Source organism: Solanum dulcamara, chromosome 2 (assembly GCF_947179165.1).
Source record: "Solanum dulcamara chromosome 2, daSolDulc1.2, whole genome shotgun sequence".
In the NCBI taxonomy this organism is placed as follows: Eukaryota; Viridiplantae; Streptophyta; class Magnoliopsida; order Solanales; family Solanaceae; genus Solanum; species Solanum dulcamara.
This window is the reverse complement of record NC_077238.1, coordinates 68,099,233-68,116,501: the sequence shown is the minus strand read 5'-3', so window position 1 is coordinate 68,116,501 and position 17,269 is coordinate 68,099,233. Positions and strand designations below refer to the sequence as shown.

Here is a 17,269-nt window from a genome sequence, read left to right as displayed (position 1 = left end):
TCATTATTTTTCCTTTTTTAAAAAATAAAATTTCTTCCTTGTTCTGGTCAATAGTTAATATCTATATCAACCTTTGCCAACTTTTATGTCATTATTATTACCTATAAATACCTCTATTGAAACCTTCCTCCTCCTGATACATGTGACAAAGCCATAGAAGAAGAAAAAGAGCCATAACGCGATTGTTAGATTACAGCGTGCTCAATTAAATAATGGAGACGAATTATAATTTGGATTGTCTCTTTGGTTCGATGGAAATACAACCACTCTCTACATTTGATCAATGCGAAAATCAATATCTATCGAGCGGAGACAACAAGGAAACTCTTGAATGGAAGAAGTTTGTGGAAGAAGTACAAGAGGCGGTAGGATACAAATTCTACAACGTTAATTTGTTGTATCAAACTTTTACTCATTCTTCTATCCATCGAGAACACAAGTTTGAATCATATGAAAGGCTTGAATACGTGGGTGACTCAGTGCTAAATCTGCTGATAGCAAAATCACATTATTTTTTACATCCTGATTTGCCGCCGGGGCAATTGACTCGGCTGCGGGCTGCCAATGTGGATACAGAAAAACTTGCTAGGGTAGCCGTCAAATACGACTTGCACAAGTATTTACGGCACAACAAACCTCTACTTAAGGGTCAAGTAAGTGAAAAAAAATCTTGCTGCATTTGTTAATTTTTTTATGCCATTTTAAATTGTTAATATTGTGATTTATATAATTTTTAATGTAAGTTTTAAATATGTTAAAAAAATTCAAAACACTTACAATATTCTATGGCTGAATTAACAGTTAGATCAAGAAATAATTGATGTTTTAAGTTTTGGTATATAAATTAAGGAATTCACTTATCCTAAAATTGAAAGAAATTTTGACTAAAATACGCCTAATTATGATTTTTTTATTTTGTCAAGACAAATTTAGATTTATATATATATATCAAAATGTTGGAGGGGGAGGGAATTGACTTGATCCCTACCACATATACACATAAGCAAGAAGCTTACAGAAACTAAAGGAGACGACGGACCAAGTCTTTAATGTACGAAAGAAGATTGATAAAACGATCTTAGGTTAGAGGATTAGCAATTATCCAAACCAAAACAAAGAAATCAGACTTGTCATATATTCTTCTAAAAGTAGGTAAATGTCATTGTCAAAATGAGATAGTCTCTTTGCTTCTCTTGAAAAGTCTTGAAGCGAGAAATATTAGGCCCTAATTCCATTTGTAGATATGCCAATTTGGGAAGGAAATATCTCTACAAAAAAAATTACCACGTTGATGCGAGGGGAAAAACTTCCCCATATTTTAACTAATAATTGGTGTCAGGTGAGTTTATACTTTAATGAAAAACTTGAACGGCTAAAGTGAAAATATTTTCAGATGACTTTAAAATTGTCGTGACTTGTGAGAAGCATAATATAATAAATTTCTGTCAATTGTAGTATGCCCTTATAATACAATTATAAATGATATCATCATCCACTGTCGAAAGAAATTCAGATGAACCCTCGGCCCTACCTAGCTTCACTCATCCCCACTACTACTCATTAAATTAATATCACAAAATACACATTCTCCCCTCTCATTCAGCACATCCTGTTTGAACTAGTTGAATTTAATAAGTCGAGCAACTTCCAATGTATTGTTTTTGACTTAAAGAACACTTAGTTTAAAAGCTACTATGAATTTTACCAAACATTCTAAGGGTGGTATGGAGGAAAATATTTGCGAGAAAATATTTTTCAATTTTTTATATTTTATTGATCAAAATTATATTTTTTTTATAAAAATAAATGTCGTAAAAATGATGAAATTGACTTTCCTAATCGACGTAGGAAAAAAATTTACATAAATGATATTCCAAGTTTATTGTCTCCTGATCCCATCCACCCAATCCCCGCCATTGACCGTTCCCCGCCCCCCCTCCCCCCGAATCCTCACTCCCAATCTCATTTCGCCTGCATAGTATTTTTTTAGTAAACACTCTTGGAATAATATTTTTTTACTTACTTATCAAATACTAAAAAATAAGTAAGAAACTTACTTATTTTTCAAGAAAACATTTTAAAGAAAACGAAAATCATTCGTACCAAACACCCCCCTCATATAAAAACCTGCCACTTCATATTTTCCTAAACATTAATAATATGTTGAATTAATTCACCATTTACATTTTAAAGTCAGTCGGCGTAAAGTAGTGTCATGTGTACTGTTGCCAGCTAACTATATTTTTGAAGTAAATGTGAATTGTACATTTCGGGCGGAGAAAGAGAGAAGCAAGGAGTTCAATTATGTCATCTGCGTTCGAAAATTATATATATAAATAAAAATAATTAATTTTCTTGCATATCTATAAGTTTATAATTTCCTGAACATAAGAATTTTTTAAAATTTTGAATGCTCTTATTCGAATTCCTACATCTCTTTGGATGGAGTTCACCACCCAATTTAGGGTGCATTCCTAAATAACCCAATTGAAACAATGCTTTGTAATGTGACATGATCTGGACATAACGGGGCTCTTAGCCACTAATAATTGATAGAGTATGGGTTTGATTACGAGTTTAATTCTTGTGCTTCCTCAGGTAGAAGAATTCAAAGATGCAACACTTGAGTACCCATTGCATTCATCAGGGCTTATTGATCCTCCAAAGGTGCTAGCTGATGTAGTTGAATCCCTTATTGGTGCCATTTATATTGACTGCAATTTCTCTATGGATACAACTTGGCAGGTAATTTATAATTGCTTCGCTTTTATTTATTTTTTTACATTTATTTTGTCTATTAGTTGTATAGCTTGGGGGGGGGGGGTGTAGTATTATGAACATAGTACTTGCACGCGCACACTCACACGTATATGATGAACAAATACATTTTAAAATGTAGGTCAAAGTTTATGTTATTGAACTCTCAAATAAAAAATTGTGATAAGTATTTTGAAATGGAGGGAGTAGTCTTTTCTTTAAAACAATATTTTCAAACATTTTTAAAAATATTATGAATCATTCATTGTGTTGACTTATAGTACTTTTCGTCTGATTTTAAAATATACAAGTTTTATTTAATAATTTTTTTTTGAAGAATCTATACCTAACTTCATACTCAAAATTATGTCTTTTATCCCGCGTACTTCAAACTCTTTCACATAAATTAAAATAGAGGAACTAGTGAATATTGTAACTACAATATCACCTATTAACTTTATATTTTAAATATGCTTATGTGTGTATATATAGAAGAAACTTATATCAACAAGTTATAATACTTTGGACAGGTGGTAGAAGGTTTGTTGCAACCTATGGTCACTCTAGAAAATCTAGAGACTCATCCAGTAACAAAATTCTATGAGGCTTGCCAAAGAAATCGATGGAGTGTTAAACTTATTGATACATGGGAAAGAACAGGAGAAATTGAAATTTTTGTTGCTGGAAAATTTGCTGGCAAGGGAAAATTTAGTGGCAAGAAATTGATTGCCCTAAATAGGGCTGCACATAATGCATATTGTGAAATTGTCAAAAACTTAAATGTGGAAACTACTTGTGATAATGGTACTTGTAATGAAACTCAAAACTAATTATTATAGTTTTGATACTTTGTATCTATCTTTGTGTATCCATAATTCTTACTTATTTACTAGTCCTTATATGTGCGCCTTGCACAAACATTGTAATAATTATCGAATTTTGGACCATATATTCAAAAAGTTGTGTTTGAATTATAATGTAGGGGTCCTTAAATTTTTATAAGTTGTTAGCTCGAATTTACCATAATAGCAAAATTATGTTTTATTATGAGCAAATGCGAGATTGACAAGGAGTATAGTTACTAGAGCTGCCAAACTTCAATGAATGCTCTTATGTGGAATATAAGATCGGCGAACACTCAGAAAGCCTTCACCGGATTAATTACCCTACAAAGGAGACATAATTTTTGTTTTGTGGGATTAATGAAGCCTTTTCAAGATGTGGAATAGCTAGAAGAATATAGAAGAAAATTGGGTATGAAACATGTAGTGGCAAATGTGAATGGGAAAGTATGGGCACCCATGGGTGATAATGTGGAGTTTGAAATTATTGGGAATGAAGATCAGTAAATCATCTGAAGTTGACTAATCAGGGCTCGGGAATGGGAGAGATTGCATCTATGGGATTCATTAGGTAATATGGCTAAATATATGCAATTCCCATGGCTAGTAGGAGGAAATTTTAATGTAATCACGAATGAAGAGGAAAACATGGGAGGAAATTCTGTTACTATAGCAGAGATGGAAGACTTCAGGAATTGCATCAATGTTTGCAACCGGAAAGATTAGGAATTTTTGGGAAATAGATTTACTTGGTGGAATGGTGGAACAGATGAGAAATGTTATTCAAAAGATTGGATAAGATTCTATGTAAGGATAATATGCAAGGAATATCTCAATCTGTGCAGGTGGAGCATTTGGTAGGGAGTGGGTCTTACCATACCCCTATGCTAATCAAATTCAGTAACGAAAATACTGAATTGTGATATTCTTCAGGTTCTTGAACTTTTGGCTAAAAGAAAAATCTTTTAAAGAAGTGGTTCAACAAAACTAGAAAGCAGACTATGAAGGAAATCCCTTTCATGTATTCTATTATAAATTTAAAAGGGTGAAAAAGTTGTTGGAAAAATGGAGTAGGGAGACATTTGGTGACATATTTAAAGAGATTGCTACATTGGGGGAAATCATCAAGGTATTGGAAATTCAAATGTAAGTGACACCTACTAGAAATAACAGAAGCAAGCTCAATAAGGCTTAAGCAACCGCTTATAAGCAGCTACAAAGGGAGGGAGAATTTTGGCAACAAAAAGTAGGGTATGAATAGTTCAAGGATGGAGAAAGAAATATCAAGTTTTTTTTATACGATTGTGAAAGGAAGGATAAATTAACTAAGAATTCATAAAGTTCAGAATGAGGAAGGTGAATGATTAGATGGACAAGAGGAAATTGCAAAGGCTGCTATGGAATTTTTCAAAAAATAATTCTCATGACAGAAGAAAACACAAACTTTGAGATACTGAAAGAAATTTCTTAGCTGATCAGTAAAGAGAAAAATGATGAATTAATTAGAGAATCAAGCATGAAGGAAGCCCATTTGATTGTAATGGGGCTAAGTAGACATAGTGATGATGGTCCCGATGGGATGATAGATGCATTTTACCAAGAGGCATGGGATATAATAGGGGAGGATATCTATCGGATAGTGAGGGCATTCTTTGGTGGAGGGGACTTACCTAGATTCATTACTCATACAAATCTAGTATTACTTTCAAAAATAAGTTGATGATCAATACATTTTCTGATTTTAGATCAATTTATCTGAGCAATTTTTTCAATAAAAGTTTTTCAGGATCATCCATGAAAGAATGAAAGGTTTACTTTCAAGTATTATTTTCAATGAACAGGCAGATTTTGTACAAAAGAGATCAAGTATTTCAGAGAATATTTTGATGGTCCAGGAGGTAGTGTCTGAAATTAGGAAGAGAGAAGTCAAACCTAATAAAGTCATTAAATTATATATGATTAAATCTTATGATAAGTTGGAATGGCTAAGGAAGAGTGTGTTTGAAGAAAGACTTATTGACATGGTGCATAGATTGATGAGTAACAATTGGTACTCAATATTATTGAATGGGAAACCAAGGAATTTTTTTCAATCTTCCAGGAAAATTAAGTAAGGAGATCCATTATCACCTATTCTGTTCATAATAGCAGTGAAAGTTATGTCAAGAGCTTTGAATGCAATGATGAAAAAGAAAGATTTTAAAATGTTTGGGATGCCCAGAGGTAGCCCAAAAATTAACCACCTAGATTTTGCAGATGATATTATCATATTATGTAAAACAGAGGTGAGGACTATGCAGCTGATCATGGCAGTCTTAGAAGGGTATGAAAAGATTTCAAAATAGAAGATTAATAAGAAAAAAAGTGTCATCTATTTACATAAAAATGTTTCTCAATGAGATATGATAGTAGCTGAACTTATCACAGAAATAGTAAGGAAACAATTTCTATTTATGTATTTAGGATGCCCTATATTTCATATGAGAAAGCAGAAGGCTTATTATAAGCAAATTATTGAAAGAGTAAGTTCTAAATTGCAGGCATGGAAGGGAAATTGCTATCATATGGGGGAAGAGCAGTGCTAATCCAACATGTACTTCAGAGTATTCCCATTCATTGTCTAGTTGTTATGAATCCCCTATTAAATGTGCTCAATACTATCCAAAAGATGATGGCCTAAGTTTTCTGGAGTAGTTGTATAGGGGGAAAGGTAGATACTGGACAAATTGGACAAACTTATGTCGACCAGTTGAAGAATGGGGTGTGGATTTAAAACTTTTATAGAATGTTTCTATGACTCTGTTCTGTAAGTTATGGTGAAACTTTAGGACTCAATCATCCATATGGAGTAAATTTATGATGAACAAGCATTGCAAGAATGAACATCCTAATCTGATAGTGTGGAAGGTAGGGTACAATGATATGTATGCATGCTAGAAGATGCTTCAAGCGAGAGATTATGTAGAGCACCAGATTTGGTGGCAGACTAAAGGTGGTTCAACTAAAGTGTGGCATGACAACTGGACAGGGCTAGGGAATTTATATAATGTGTGTGAGCAAAGGTATAAATGTGCTAATCAACTAGTAGTTAAAGATCTAGTTATAAATAGAGAGTGGATGTACAAAAATTAAGAGAGATGGTACTGAGGAAGTAATTACTCACATTATTAGTTAGGTCAAGGTACCTTGAAGTGGTGTAGGGTTGGACAAGTCTTGGTGGATGTTAGATTCAAAAGGAAAGTTTACTATCAAATCAGTCTGGTAGTACATTAGACATAGGGAGCATCAAAATAAGATTATGAAGAGATTATGGGTAAAAAGTCTTCCTTTCAAGATGGTTTTTCTCATTTGGAGATTGTGAAAATTCAAAAATTTTGTGGATGACAGAATTAGGAGATGGCGATATAAAGGACCTTCTAGATGTTGGTTTTGCTCATCTCTCAATCAGGAGACTTTGGCACATATGTTCCTCCACTCTAAGGCTGCTAATAGGACTTGGTTTTTTCTTCTTTTGCAGGTATAAACATCCAAAATCTTACATTAAGGGAGATCATCATTAGATGGTGGGGTTCAAAGGTGAAACAAGGAAGTAAGATATATTACCAAGCAATACCAAGTATGCTTACTTGGGAGATATGGAAAAGAAGAAATACAAGAAAACATGCAGGAACAAACATATCATGGTAAATAATGATTCTTAATGTGACTAGGAACTTACTTATGCTACTTAAAGTAAGAAAGCCTACACATGAATTTTCACCAAAATGGCCAGACATAGTGATGGAGTTAGAAAGAACAAGACACAAATTGAAGGACAAAAGTGCTATGGGAGTATCTAGAAAAGGGATGGGTGAAGTATAATACAGATGGAGCATCTAGAGGAAACCTAAGTGTGAGTTCATATGCCTTCTATCTAAAGGATGCCAATGTTGATCTAGTATATGCAAAGGGGGCGGATAGAGGATACAATAAATATAGAAGCAAAAATAAAAGCTAGTTTTTGGAAGCAATCAAAAATCAAACATTGTCATCATACAAAGTACAATAAAGAAATCATTCAGACTGATTCATTATTACTAAAATGGGTGATAACGGGACAATGGAATTGTCCATGGACGTAGCAGGCAAGGTTGATTATATTAAAAGACTAAAGGGTACAAAACAAATTCAGATAAAACACATCATGAGAGAAGGTAATAAATTGGCAGATTAAATTGCTAATGTAGCAATAGAAGTTGGAGAATGCAAATTTCATCATTTTAGAAAAATGGATTCAATTGGAAGGAAATTAATAAAAGTTGACAAGTCAAAATGCCACTTACATTAGTGTTTCATCAATAAAAGAGTGAAGGGACTGGGAAGGCTTCAGCTTAATTTTTTAGACATATATTTACAACCTACAAGGCAACAAAAACAAGGAAAAAGTTATTTAGCCTATACATTTTCAGCATACAAAAAAGACTCGCAATAGAAGGGGAGGGTCACTTGGTCAGATCGAAAGTGGAGCACTTGGATCTGAATCAGTCACTATAAGGTGTGGTTGGCTCCGACCATTCCATTATCTCCGTACCAACTACACCTGGAAGATTAACAACCATGAGAAAGATGAAGATGAAAAGGAGTCAAATAATGAAGAGAGAAGCTTACCTAGTGAACTAAAATAGTCCCAAAAGGCTTTGTTGTCATGAAAAAGAGATTCAAGACGGTTCCACGCGCCCTCTGCCATGTTATTGCGTTTGAGGATTTCTAGAAGAAGATCATGAGCAATAGTAGTATAAATCCATTGCAATATAACAACGTCCAAACGCTTTCAAAGAGCTGGATCAGCCGACTTGATCGTAGTGTAGGCAGCTAGAGTCGAGGCTTCCGTGGGTGGAACTAAATGATCGTAAAGATAATAAACCCTAGCAAGATTGATGAACAGAGTAGCCCAAGAATGATACAAGCCTTGCTCATTGTCTAATATTACGGGTACGAGAGACTTCATATTAGTGATGGTGAGAGCGGGATGAAATTTGGGCGAATCTGCCATGAGAAGAGATGAAAGGAGATAGGAAAAAGAAGAGATGATGCTAGGATTAGGAGATCGTACTAATCTGATACCATGAAGGAAGTGAATTGCTTGCTTAATTTCATTGAACTTGGTCAATATATACAAATTACAAGATATGTTAAATACAAAGATTGATACTAATAGTTAAAACTAAGGAACCTAAATATATGCTTGCTATAAATACAAAAGTACAATATTAATTAGAATATATTCAAAATATATTATTAAAGGCATAATATATTTTCACATATTCTAACATTTTCAACCTCGGGTTTTTTGAGTTTTTTTGGATTTTTGGATTTTTTGGTAAATTATTGATATCAACATATAATTAATTTGTGCTTCGAATATTTATTTAGTCCTACCAAATTAAAATATAACTATCTAAGGTGTTTCTTGAGAAAATAACACAAAATATAAGATGAATCATGACACTAAAATACTCAACAAAAAGATAATAATGAAATTGCATAAAATAAATATTTTTAATTAATAGGTCATAATAAAAATGATCATAATTTAAAAGTACTAAATCATGCTAAAATAAGTTTGCATGACTAAACATTAAAGAAAAACTAAAATTATATTATATATTTTAATCATCTAAACCAATGTAAGCTAAAGAACAAATATCCAACATTATTGTAATTCTTAGTGTTGAATAATTTTTTTGTTAGCATTAGTATTGATTTGATTTTTATTTAAGCTTTATTAGAGTTAGTAATATCTATGGCCTATAAGCTTCATTGGATCACTCAAAATTCTAAGTTTCAAACATGAAATAATATGTTTAAAGATAAAAGCTATGAAAAAGTATAAGAAATATTTATAAATTATATCAAAGTAAATACTATAATGTATAAAATAAATTTTAGAAGTTATATATATATATAATGTCGGGTTGATCTGGTCTCGAGTTGACATTTTTTAGTTTAAACCAAATCAACCCAAGTATAGTCGGGTATTTTCTTCCAATATCAAATCAAGTCAAACCAAATCATTTGTCAATTGTTTTCCCGATTTGACTCGATTAATTGTTTGATTCGATTTTTAGTTTGGTTTTATACGCCCCTACTGTATTTGTTTTATTTATATTTTAGTGAGGAACGTGGTTTTATTTTTAAAGTTATCAATTTTATATATGTTAAAAAATAAAGTTCAAACAAATTTTATGTTTTTTTAATAAAAAAAATAGGAAAAAAATATACACTTTACCTAATTTACATGGTAACAAAATAGCTCAAACCTTACATTACAATTCTTTAGCCCAAAAGACAATCTGATATACACCATTATACATATGTTATACAACAATACACAAAATATTCATATTTTAGGTTTTTACAAAAATATTTAAAATTTTGATATACAATATTATATACCTAATATAAAATATTATACAAAATTATAAGAGGTATTTATATCCTCATCTACAGTAATATCAATATTATACATTATTACTATATAAAAGACATATTTCTTCCTCTTCCTTGAATTCAAGCGTCAAATTATTCAAAAACACTAATTTTTCATAGTTAAGCTCCTCGATATGCAACTGATCTTTTGCAACAATACTCACTTGAAATTAAACTTATTTGTGGAAATTAGATTTTCAAATTTTGAAGTTTCAAGCTTCAATAGTGATTGTCTATGACTATTCATGGTAACTCCAATAACAGAAATAAATCAATGGCTTAATATGTAAATTTCTTCAAAAACAGGGGTCATTACCAATCACTCAACTAATGGGACCTTTCATTTTACTCCGAACAAGAAAAGAAAACCAATCAGTTAATTACCTCCACCTTCATCGGAGAAATCGACAGTGAATTAGCTATTACTAAATTCCTGGAGTAATAAAAGCACGCCTAAGAATTTCAAAAATTTGCAAAAAAATGAAATATGCGAGGAGAGAAAAAGAAAGAGAGAGGGGGGGGGGGAGTGTCTAAATTTGGTAAAGTTTAAAAGGAAAACTTACCTAAATATACCATATTTATAAAATAGTTATCGTTTATAACTATTCAATTTTAATACAACATAATGCAATTTTTTTTTGTTATCAAAATAAGCCTAATACATTTTAAGACACTTATAATTAATATACATTTCACGCAAATATTATTTTTATACATAGTGTAATACATCTATATTACATTCATAATTCATTTTTAATACATAGTGAAGTATTTTTTACCAAAACAAGTATAACATATTTTAATACACACACATATAAAATTCACTTTTAATACATAATACAATTGCTATAAATGATAAATATTTTTTAAATATGGTATATCTGGATAATAAATAAATAAAAATATTTAATAGCAACAAATATTTTATAAAATAAACTCAAAAAAGTAATTATCCCAGGTTAAAAATCTTGGCCCATTTTGGTAATGTACTTAGGTCAATTGCACTTTCAAGTAATTATATTTAAAAGGTGTTTTTTTTTTCAAGATAAATCTACATATATAACAAAAAACAAGCCAGGAAAACACTTGCAACCTGGTGTTTTCTTTAACCAAAAAAAGAGGGAAAAGGGTTTGATATACCCGTTAATTTTGTGATTTAGAGCTGATATACTCTTGTTTACAAAAATGGTTCACATTACTCTTATTGTTACACAAATGGCCCAAATATATCATTTGGTCTAACGTGAATGAAAAGATTAATTTAAAAAAAATTGATTTTTTTTAAAAAAATTTAAAATTTATTATTTTGATGGTCAGATTTATTTTTTCGCTCATTTTATTATAATATTTATCATAGATATCCCAATTTTCTTTTTACATATACAAAAAATAAATTACAATCTAGCCGCAGAAAAAATAGTTTAAAATTTTTTTCTTACTTTTTTCTCTTTTTCCATTCACAGTGTTTTCTTTCTATTTCTCATGTTTTTACACTAAAAAGGAAAGAAAAAAATAAACAAGAATAGGAAACTCAAATAATGATAAGCAAATTCTATAAAAAAAAAAGACATTTAAAACTCAAATTAGACATTGAAAGATTAAGTATACCTGAACTTTGTTAGAAGAATCATATATACACCTTTTTTTAAAATAAAATTTAAAAATTAATATTTTAAAACCTACATCTAGGGATGCAAAGACGTTTACCAGCCTCTTTCCTACCATTGAACCATTTACTCTTTTTTTGTGGGTTTGTGTAATAAATATGTCTATTTACTGAATTTCTAATACAAATACAGAATTTATGCAAAAGTTGTTGGAGCCATCCGAACCCCCAAATTACACTGTACCTCTGCCCTTAAGCGTAGCACAAATCATCTCATATGTTTTTTTTGAACAAAGAAAATTTCTTGACCCCGAAAACCACAACACACTTATGTTTCCATATGTATCTGTATTGGGTAAATTTAGCTAAAGTATGTGGCAGCAGGAATGGAGAACACCAAGTGATTGACCAAAAATGTCTAGAAAATTGAGAAGTCAGTACAGTTTGACGTTCGAAGAATTGTTCCTGATGACGTGAGAATGGTCACCATTCGCATGAGCCAAGAACATGCGACCAAAAGATAAGGACCTGTGTACCAATGATATGGACAATAGGACACATGCTTGATATTATCATACGAGAAACCTGAGCAAAACATAGAAATATTAGCTAGTATCATTAACGATATTTTCACATGGACAACCTTCATAGGTCTCAATACTTTAGGGTTCGAGTGGATATTTTCTATTGGTTGTTGTTTTATCTTTATAACCTATAAATAGTAGTTTTTGCTTACTTTTATGATTCATTATGTTCCCAACAAATACAATAGCAATACATTTATATTTTTGTGCTTAAACCGTTTCTTGTTCTTAAGTCTTTGTCGTGCAATGTTTATTTCATTGAATCGTTCTCAGACCCAAGGTCAATGATACCAGATTCAGTGCTCACACTTATCACAGAAGTACAAGAGCTTCATGCTATTCCTTTTCTTTTCTTGCCTTTTTAGTGTTTTTACTCATTTAATATCGCAATATGCAATTGCTATTAACCGAATCTAAAGAGTTAATTATATTTAAGATGCATATTCTTGAGTTCATACAAATTTAAATATACCATTTTTCTGATAAACAGTTTGGTGCCCACCATAGGCCAGGATAGTTGTGTGTTGCTTTAACTCATCAAACTCTACTTTCTTACTAGTTTGAATATTGTTTCTTCTTAGGAACCATCGATGGACAAGAGAATTGAAACAACGGTGACTAAACCAATGGTAACCAAACCAATGAGAACCTTTATCCAGCTACATAAAAAAAAATTGGAATTTATTATCCAACTTTTCTTCAGTCTTATTAAATATTTGCACTATTTTATCTCAATTTGTTGAATATAAAAAATTAAAAAAATTAAATTAGATATTGAAAGTATGTGTCATACTCTGAGCCTACTCTTCAGCTATGACTGGCACTCAGAACCATTGTTGGTCCCAAGTGAATCCTTGATCTAGCCTGCTACTAATTAAATATTATGACACTATGCAGATGCTTTTAAAAGATGAACATGCAATTCCTTTAGAAAACAATTCAATAATTTTATAAATAAAAATCTAAAATCTGGATAATATGCATATGTTTGTAAAATAATAGTGAAAGTTATGACTCAACCGACTCATCTATGAAGCCTCTAATAACAACATGAAGATAGGTCTGCGGGGACAAAATTCTAGGCTACCTGAATACTCTACTAATAACATATACTCACTACTCATACTCAAGATTGATTAGAGCCCTTCAAAAGTCAGGAGGTCTCACCAAAGGTGGATGAAAGTGATCCTACTAATGTGTTTGTTGTCGATCCTTAATACTTGAATCTGCATAATAAAATGATGCAACGTCAAATGACGTCAGTATATGGAATATATGATATGTAAAATAGTTGAATGAAATAATTGGCTAAAACTGAACAAATTGGTCTGAATGAATAACTCTAAAGTCAGTTTGACATAAAGTCAACTAAGTAGTATAAAGTAAGAATTTCAAGTGAAAAGCTAGGACATGTTCTAAAACTGATTAACTGAAACATGATATATGAATATCTAAGATGAGATGAAAAAAACGTAAAATAGTATGCAAGTTGTTTAAAATGCCTTCATCATTTGATGATATAAAAATGTTTCTATGGCTGGAGTTGAAAATATGTCTAAAACTATAAATCTAAGTAATCATCATATCTATAATTGCATAAATAATCATATAAGCTTAAACTGGCAAAAACAAAATATAAATCTTCAAGTTGGGAAGGACTTTTCTAGAACTTGCCAGGGTATAAAATCTATATATCTGTCCAATGTGGATCCACTAACTGAGCCTCTTGGGCTTAAGGAGTTGACTCAGTAGTGGTATACTCAAATCCTACAATGGCACATAGTTATGAGACTTAAATTTTTTAAATATGCATTTTCTCAATGCTAAATAATTCTCCCAAAATAATGTATATATGCTCATAGTATATCATGAAAATTGTAACTAAAATCATATTGTGAGTCTTTGCTCAAATTTGTAAAATTGAACTGCTGGTGAAACTATGCTCACCATTATCTAAAACCTACCGATGTTTTGAATTTTCGTAATAAACATAATTTTATTGAAAATCATATCTATCTCTAATGAAAAGTTGTAAAGTTTTGTAATGAATATTTCAAGTGACTAAACTTAAAGTCAAATAACTTTCTTGAAATACTTCTATAAAATCTTGAACTTACTTCATTCATAAAATAATACATATGAAATACTATAATAAGGTTTTCAAATAATTTTGGCTAAAAAGGGCCATGTGGTAGAATAAACAGAAACCATCAAACAAGGATCATCAATGAAAATGAAACACAATAGTTTCAATAGCATAATGCAACAATAGTTAGTTTGAATTAGAAAGAACATGAACTCATGGACTTTTGGGTAAAAACTCTAACTTTGATCTTACTAACTGAAACTTTAGATGTATGGCGTGAGGAAGAACTAAGTTTCTCTGCTCCACAAATCTTGGCGAATAACCCTAACTTGATGAAGAGCGATCAATAAATCTTTTCCTGAGATTTTTGAATTCGCTTCTTAAAAACCATTTGGCCAAGGGTTAAGATTTCTATGAATGATTCATGATTACACTATGGAATTTGATTTGAAAAGCTTGAAGTCCTTAGAGAAGGACTTACCTTGAAGAAGAACCTTGAAAGAGGAACTCTAACTTGATATTTCTTGAAAATTCTTGAGAATTGGAGTTTGGGGAGAGAATGAGAGAATTTTAATGATGAAAACTGATTTTCTATCCCTCCTAAGATGTTTTAAGGTCAACCCCTAAAGGTCTTAGGATAAAAGTGTTATACCCCAAAATATTTAAGCTAAGACCCAATCCATTCTTCTTATGCGTATAGTTCCGAGCCCGATGACTTCTAATTATATAAATATTTTAAGGATAAATTTCTAAGTATTTTAAGTGTATTATAGGTAAATTAGGGTCAGAAGGAACCTCTAGTACGAAGTCGAGTTCATAGATCCTTTACCGATTGAGTTTTCGTGTAAGATCATATAAGGGTCAATTTAAAATGAGCATATCTCTCATAATATTAAGAGTTAGGTGGCCCATGACCTATCAAATTAAATATCTATGTGTCTTCTTTCCAATGCCACAGAGTTTTCTCATTTCAAATTTGGAGTAAAATGTTATGACCGTTTTACCAAAGACTGCCAGATCAAAATTTCAGGCCACAACAGTTTGGAACCTGACGAGGAGCACTAGCAGTGCGCTCCAAACAAGCTACAGTAGTTGAGGTCCTAGCGCGGTGTGCCAGCAGTGCGCCCGAACTCATTTTTTAGATTTTTCTAATTAAGGGCATTTCAGACTTTTTTCACATTTTCTAAACTTAACCCATACCGTTTTGGACTAAAATTTGTCCCTTATCAGTATCCTAACGGTATTTACTCTCATTTAATACTTAGAACATTGAGAAAACAGAATTAGAGAGAAGAAACAAAGCTAGGGTTCAAGGTTTTCAAGCAATTCCTTCAAGTTTTGATCATCCCTTCGATTTTTAGGTATGTAAAGCTAACTAAAAGTATGGATCAAGTTCCTTCATGTGCCCTAAATATATGATTTCTCAAGTAGTGAGTGATTTGAGTCCCCCATGAATGAATCCCTGAAAGTTCTCTTTAAATCCTAGTATATTTTTGCATAACCTTGAATAATTGAAAGTTTTTTGTGAATTAAACACTTGAAATAAATGATTATGTTTTTCCTTACAAGAACCCTAACTAAATGATGACAATAATTGAAGGTCTAAATGTGTTGAATGGATTGAAAAGCATAAAGTATGAATGTATGAAGGTGAGTGAGAGTGAATATGAACATAACCTTAATAAACCTTGAAGGTCTTCTTAAAAAATCTAAGATTGAGCATGGTTAACTGAGTAGAATTAAACACTTTTATAAATACATGGCTTTATTTCACTTGAATGATGGGTCTGACTGGATAGTATGATTGGTTGAGAGGTTTGATTGTGATAGAATTGATGAATTGATAACAGTCCAAATAAGACTTGTCGAATGACTAGATTGAATTGAATTGGATAGGGTCTTATGAGCATTGAGTTTTGGAAGGAGTATAAAGCACCGAATTGAGTGAGAGTAACTAACAAATCGAACTTAATAACTATATATCCAAGGTAGTTGAGGATTGTACCATAAATCAGATGAATTCCCTTATTGTCCCTAAAGTGGACTTGATTGATTGATTGTGGATCCTTGATTGGTTGATCGTTCCTTACCCTAGCAAAGTATTGGACGGATGTGGCAATGACGTCGGATTGTTGTACTTCACTGGCTCTTAGGTGATGGTTGACGGACAAGAGAAACTCTGAGATAGGTCTTGATAATACTCTAATGATTGGATTTGATTGTATATGATTGGTCTCTATCTATACCTCGTTCTTACTTTAGACTAATGACATCCTGGTTGAGTTTCTCATCTTTCTGATTTGAGATATCTGAAATGATATTATTCTACCTTGACGCATATTTCATTTTTCCATATTACATACTCATACATTCTATGTACTGACATCCATTTGGACCTTCATCATTTCAGGATGCAACAACAGGTTCTAGAGAGCATCAACAGGTGCACCATTGAAGATCTGTTCATATTCAGCTGATTGGTGAGTCCTCCCATGCATTCGGAGGATACCACTTATGTTATGCTTGCTTTGAGTTTAGTCTTTTCATTTTGATTTAAGGTAGCCATAAACCTATTATTGATACAACTTAGACAGTAGTGATAGAGTCTTCATAGACTAGATAGAGATAGGTTGATTGAGTATATTTATTTCTTTAATTGTTTTTATCAGACTATTCTCATGACATAGATTAGAGTTTGATTTGTTGGCCTATGGCCTTTCTTTCTCGAGTTAGATTAGATGTAATATTAATATGATTGATAGTTCTACCTATTTGTCTCTTTATTTTAAGTCTTCCACTGATTGAATGAATGAAATGATGTGTGACTAGGCCAAGAGGTTCGCTTGAGAGCCAGTTATAATTTCTGAGTGCCGACCATATCTAGGGTATTCTCTTGGGGTGTGACAAACTTGGTATTAGAGCACAG

General features: G+C 31.7%; 1 protein-coding gene across 1 annotated transcript; it reads left to right on the top strand.

The window, feature by feature from the left end:
* The first annotated feature begins 106 nt into the window (after positions 1 to 106).
* On the top strand, positions 107 to 3,646 carry LOC129876504 (ribonuclease 3-like protein 3). Its single transcript, XM_055951960.1, has 3 exons — positions 107 to 653; positions 2,599 to 2,745; positions 3,288 to 3,646. The coding sequence occupies exons 1-3, from the start codon at positions 213 to 215 to the stop codon at positions 3,585 to 3,587; spliced, it is 888 nt and encodes a 295-aa protein (XP_055807935.1). The 5' UTR covers positions 107 to 212; the 3' UTR covers positions 3,588 to 3,646.
* Positions 3,647 to 17,269: the final 13,623 nt, after the last annotated feature.

Bases quoted from the DNA above. Each gene is read 5' to 3' on its own strand.
- LOC129876504 (XM_055951960.1), top strand. From the start codon at position 213: ATGGAGACGAATTATAATTTGGATTGTCTCTTTGGTTCGATGGAAATA. The intron at 654-2,598 runs GTAAGTGAAAAA...GTGCTTCCTCAG, and splicing joins AACCTCTACTTAAGGGTCAA to GTAGAAGAATTCAAAGATGC. The intron at 2,746-3,287 runs GTAATTTATAAT...TACTTTGGACAG, and splicing joins CTATGGATACAACTTGGCAG to GTGGTAGAAGGTTTGTTGCA.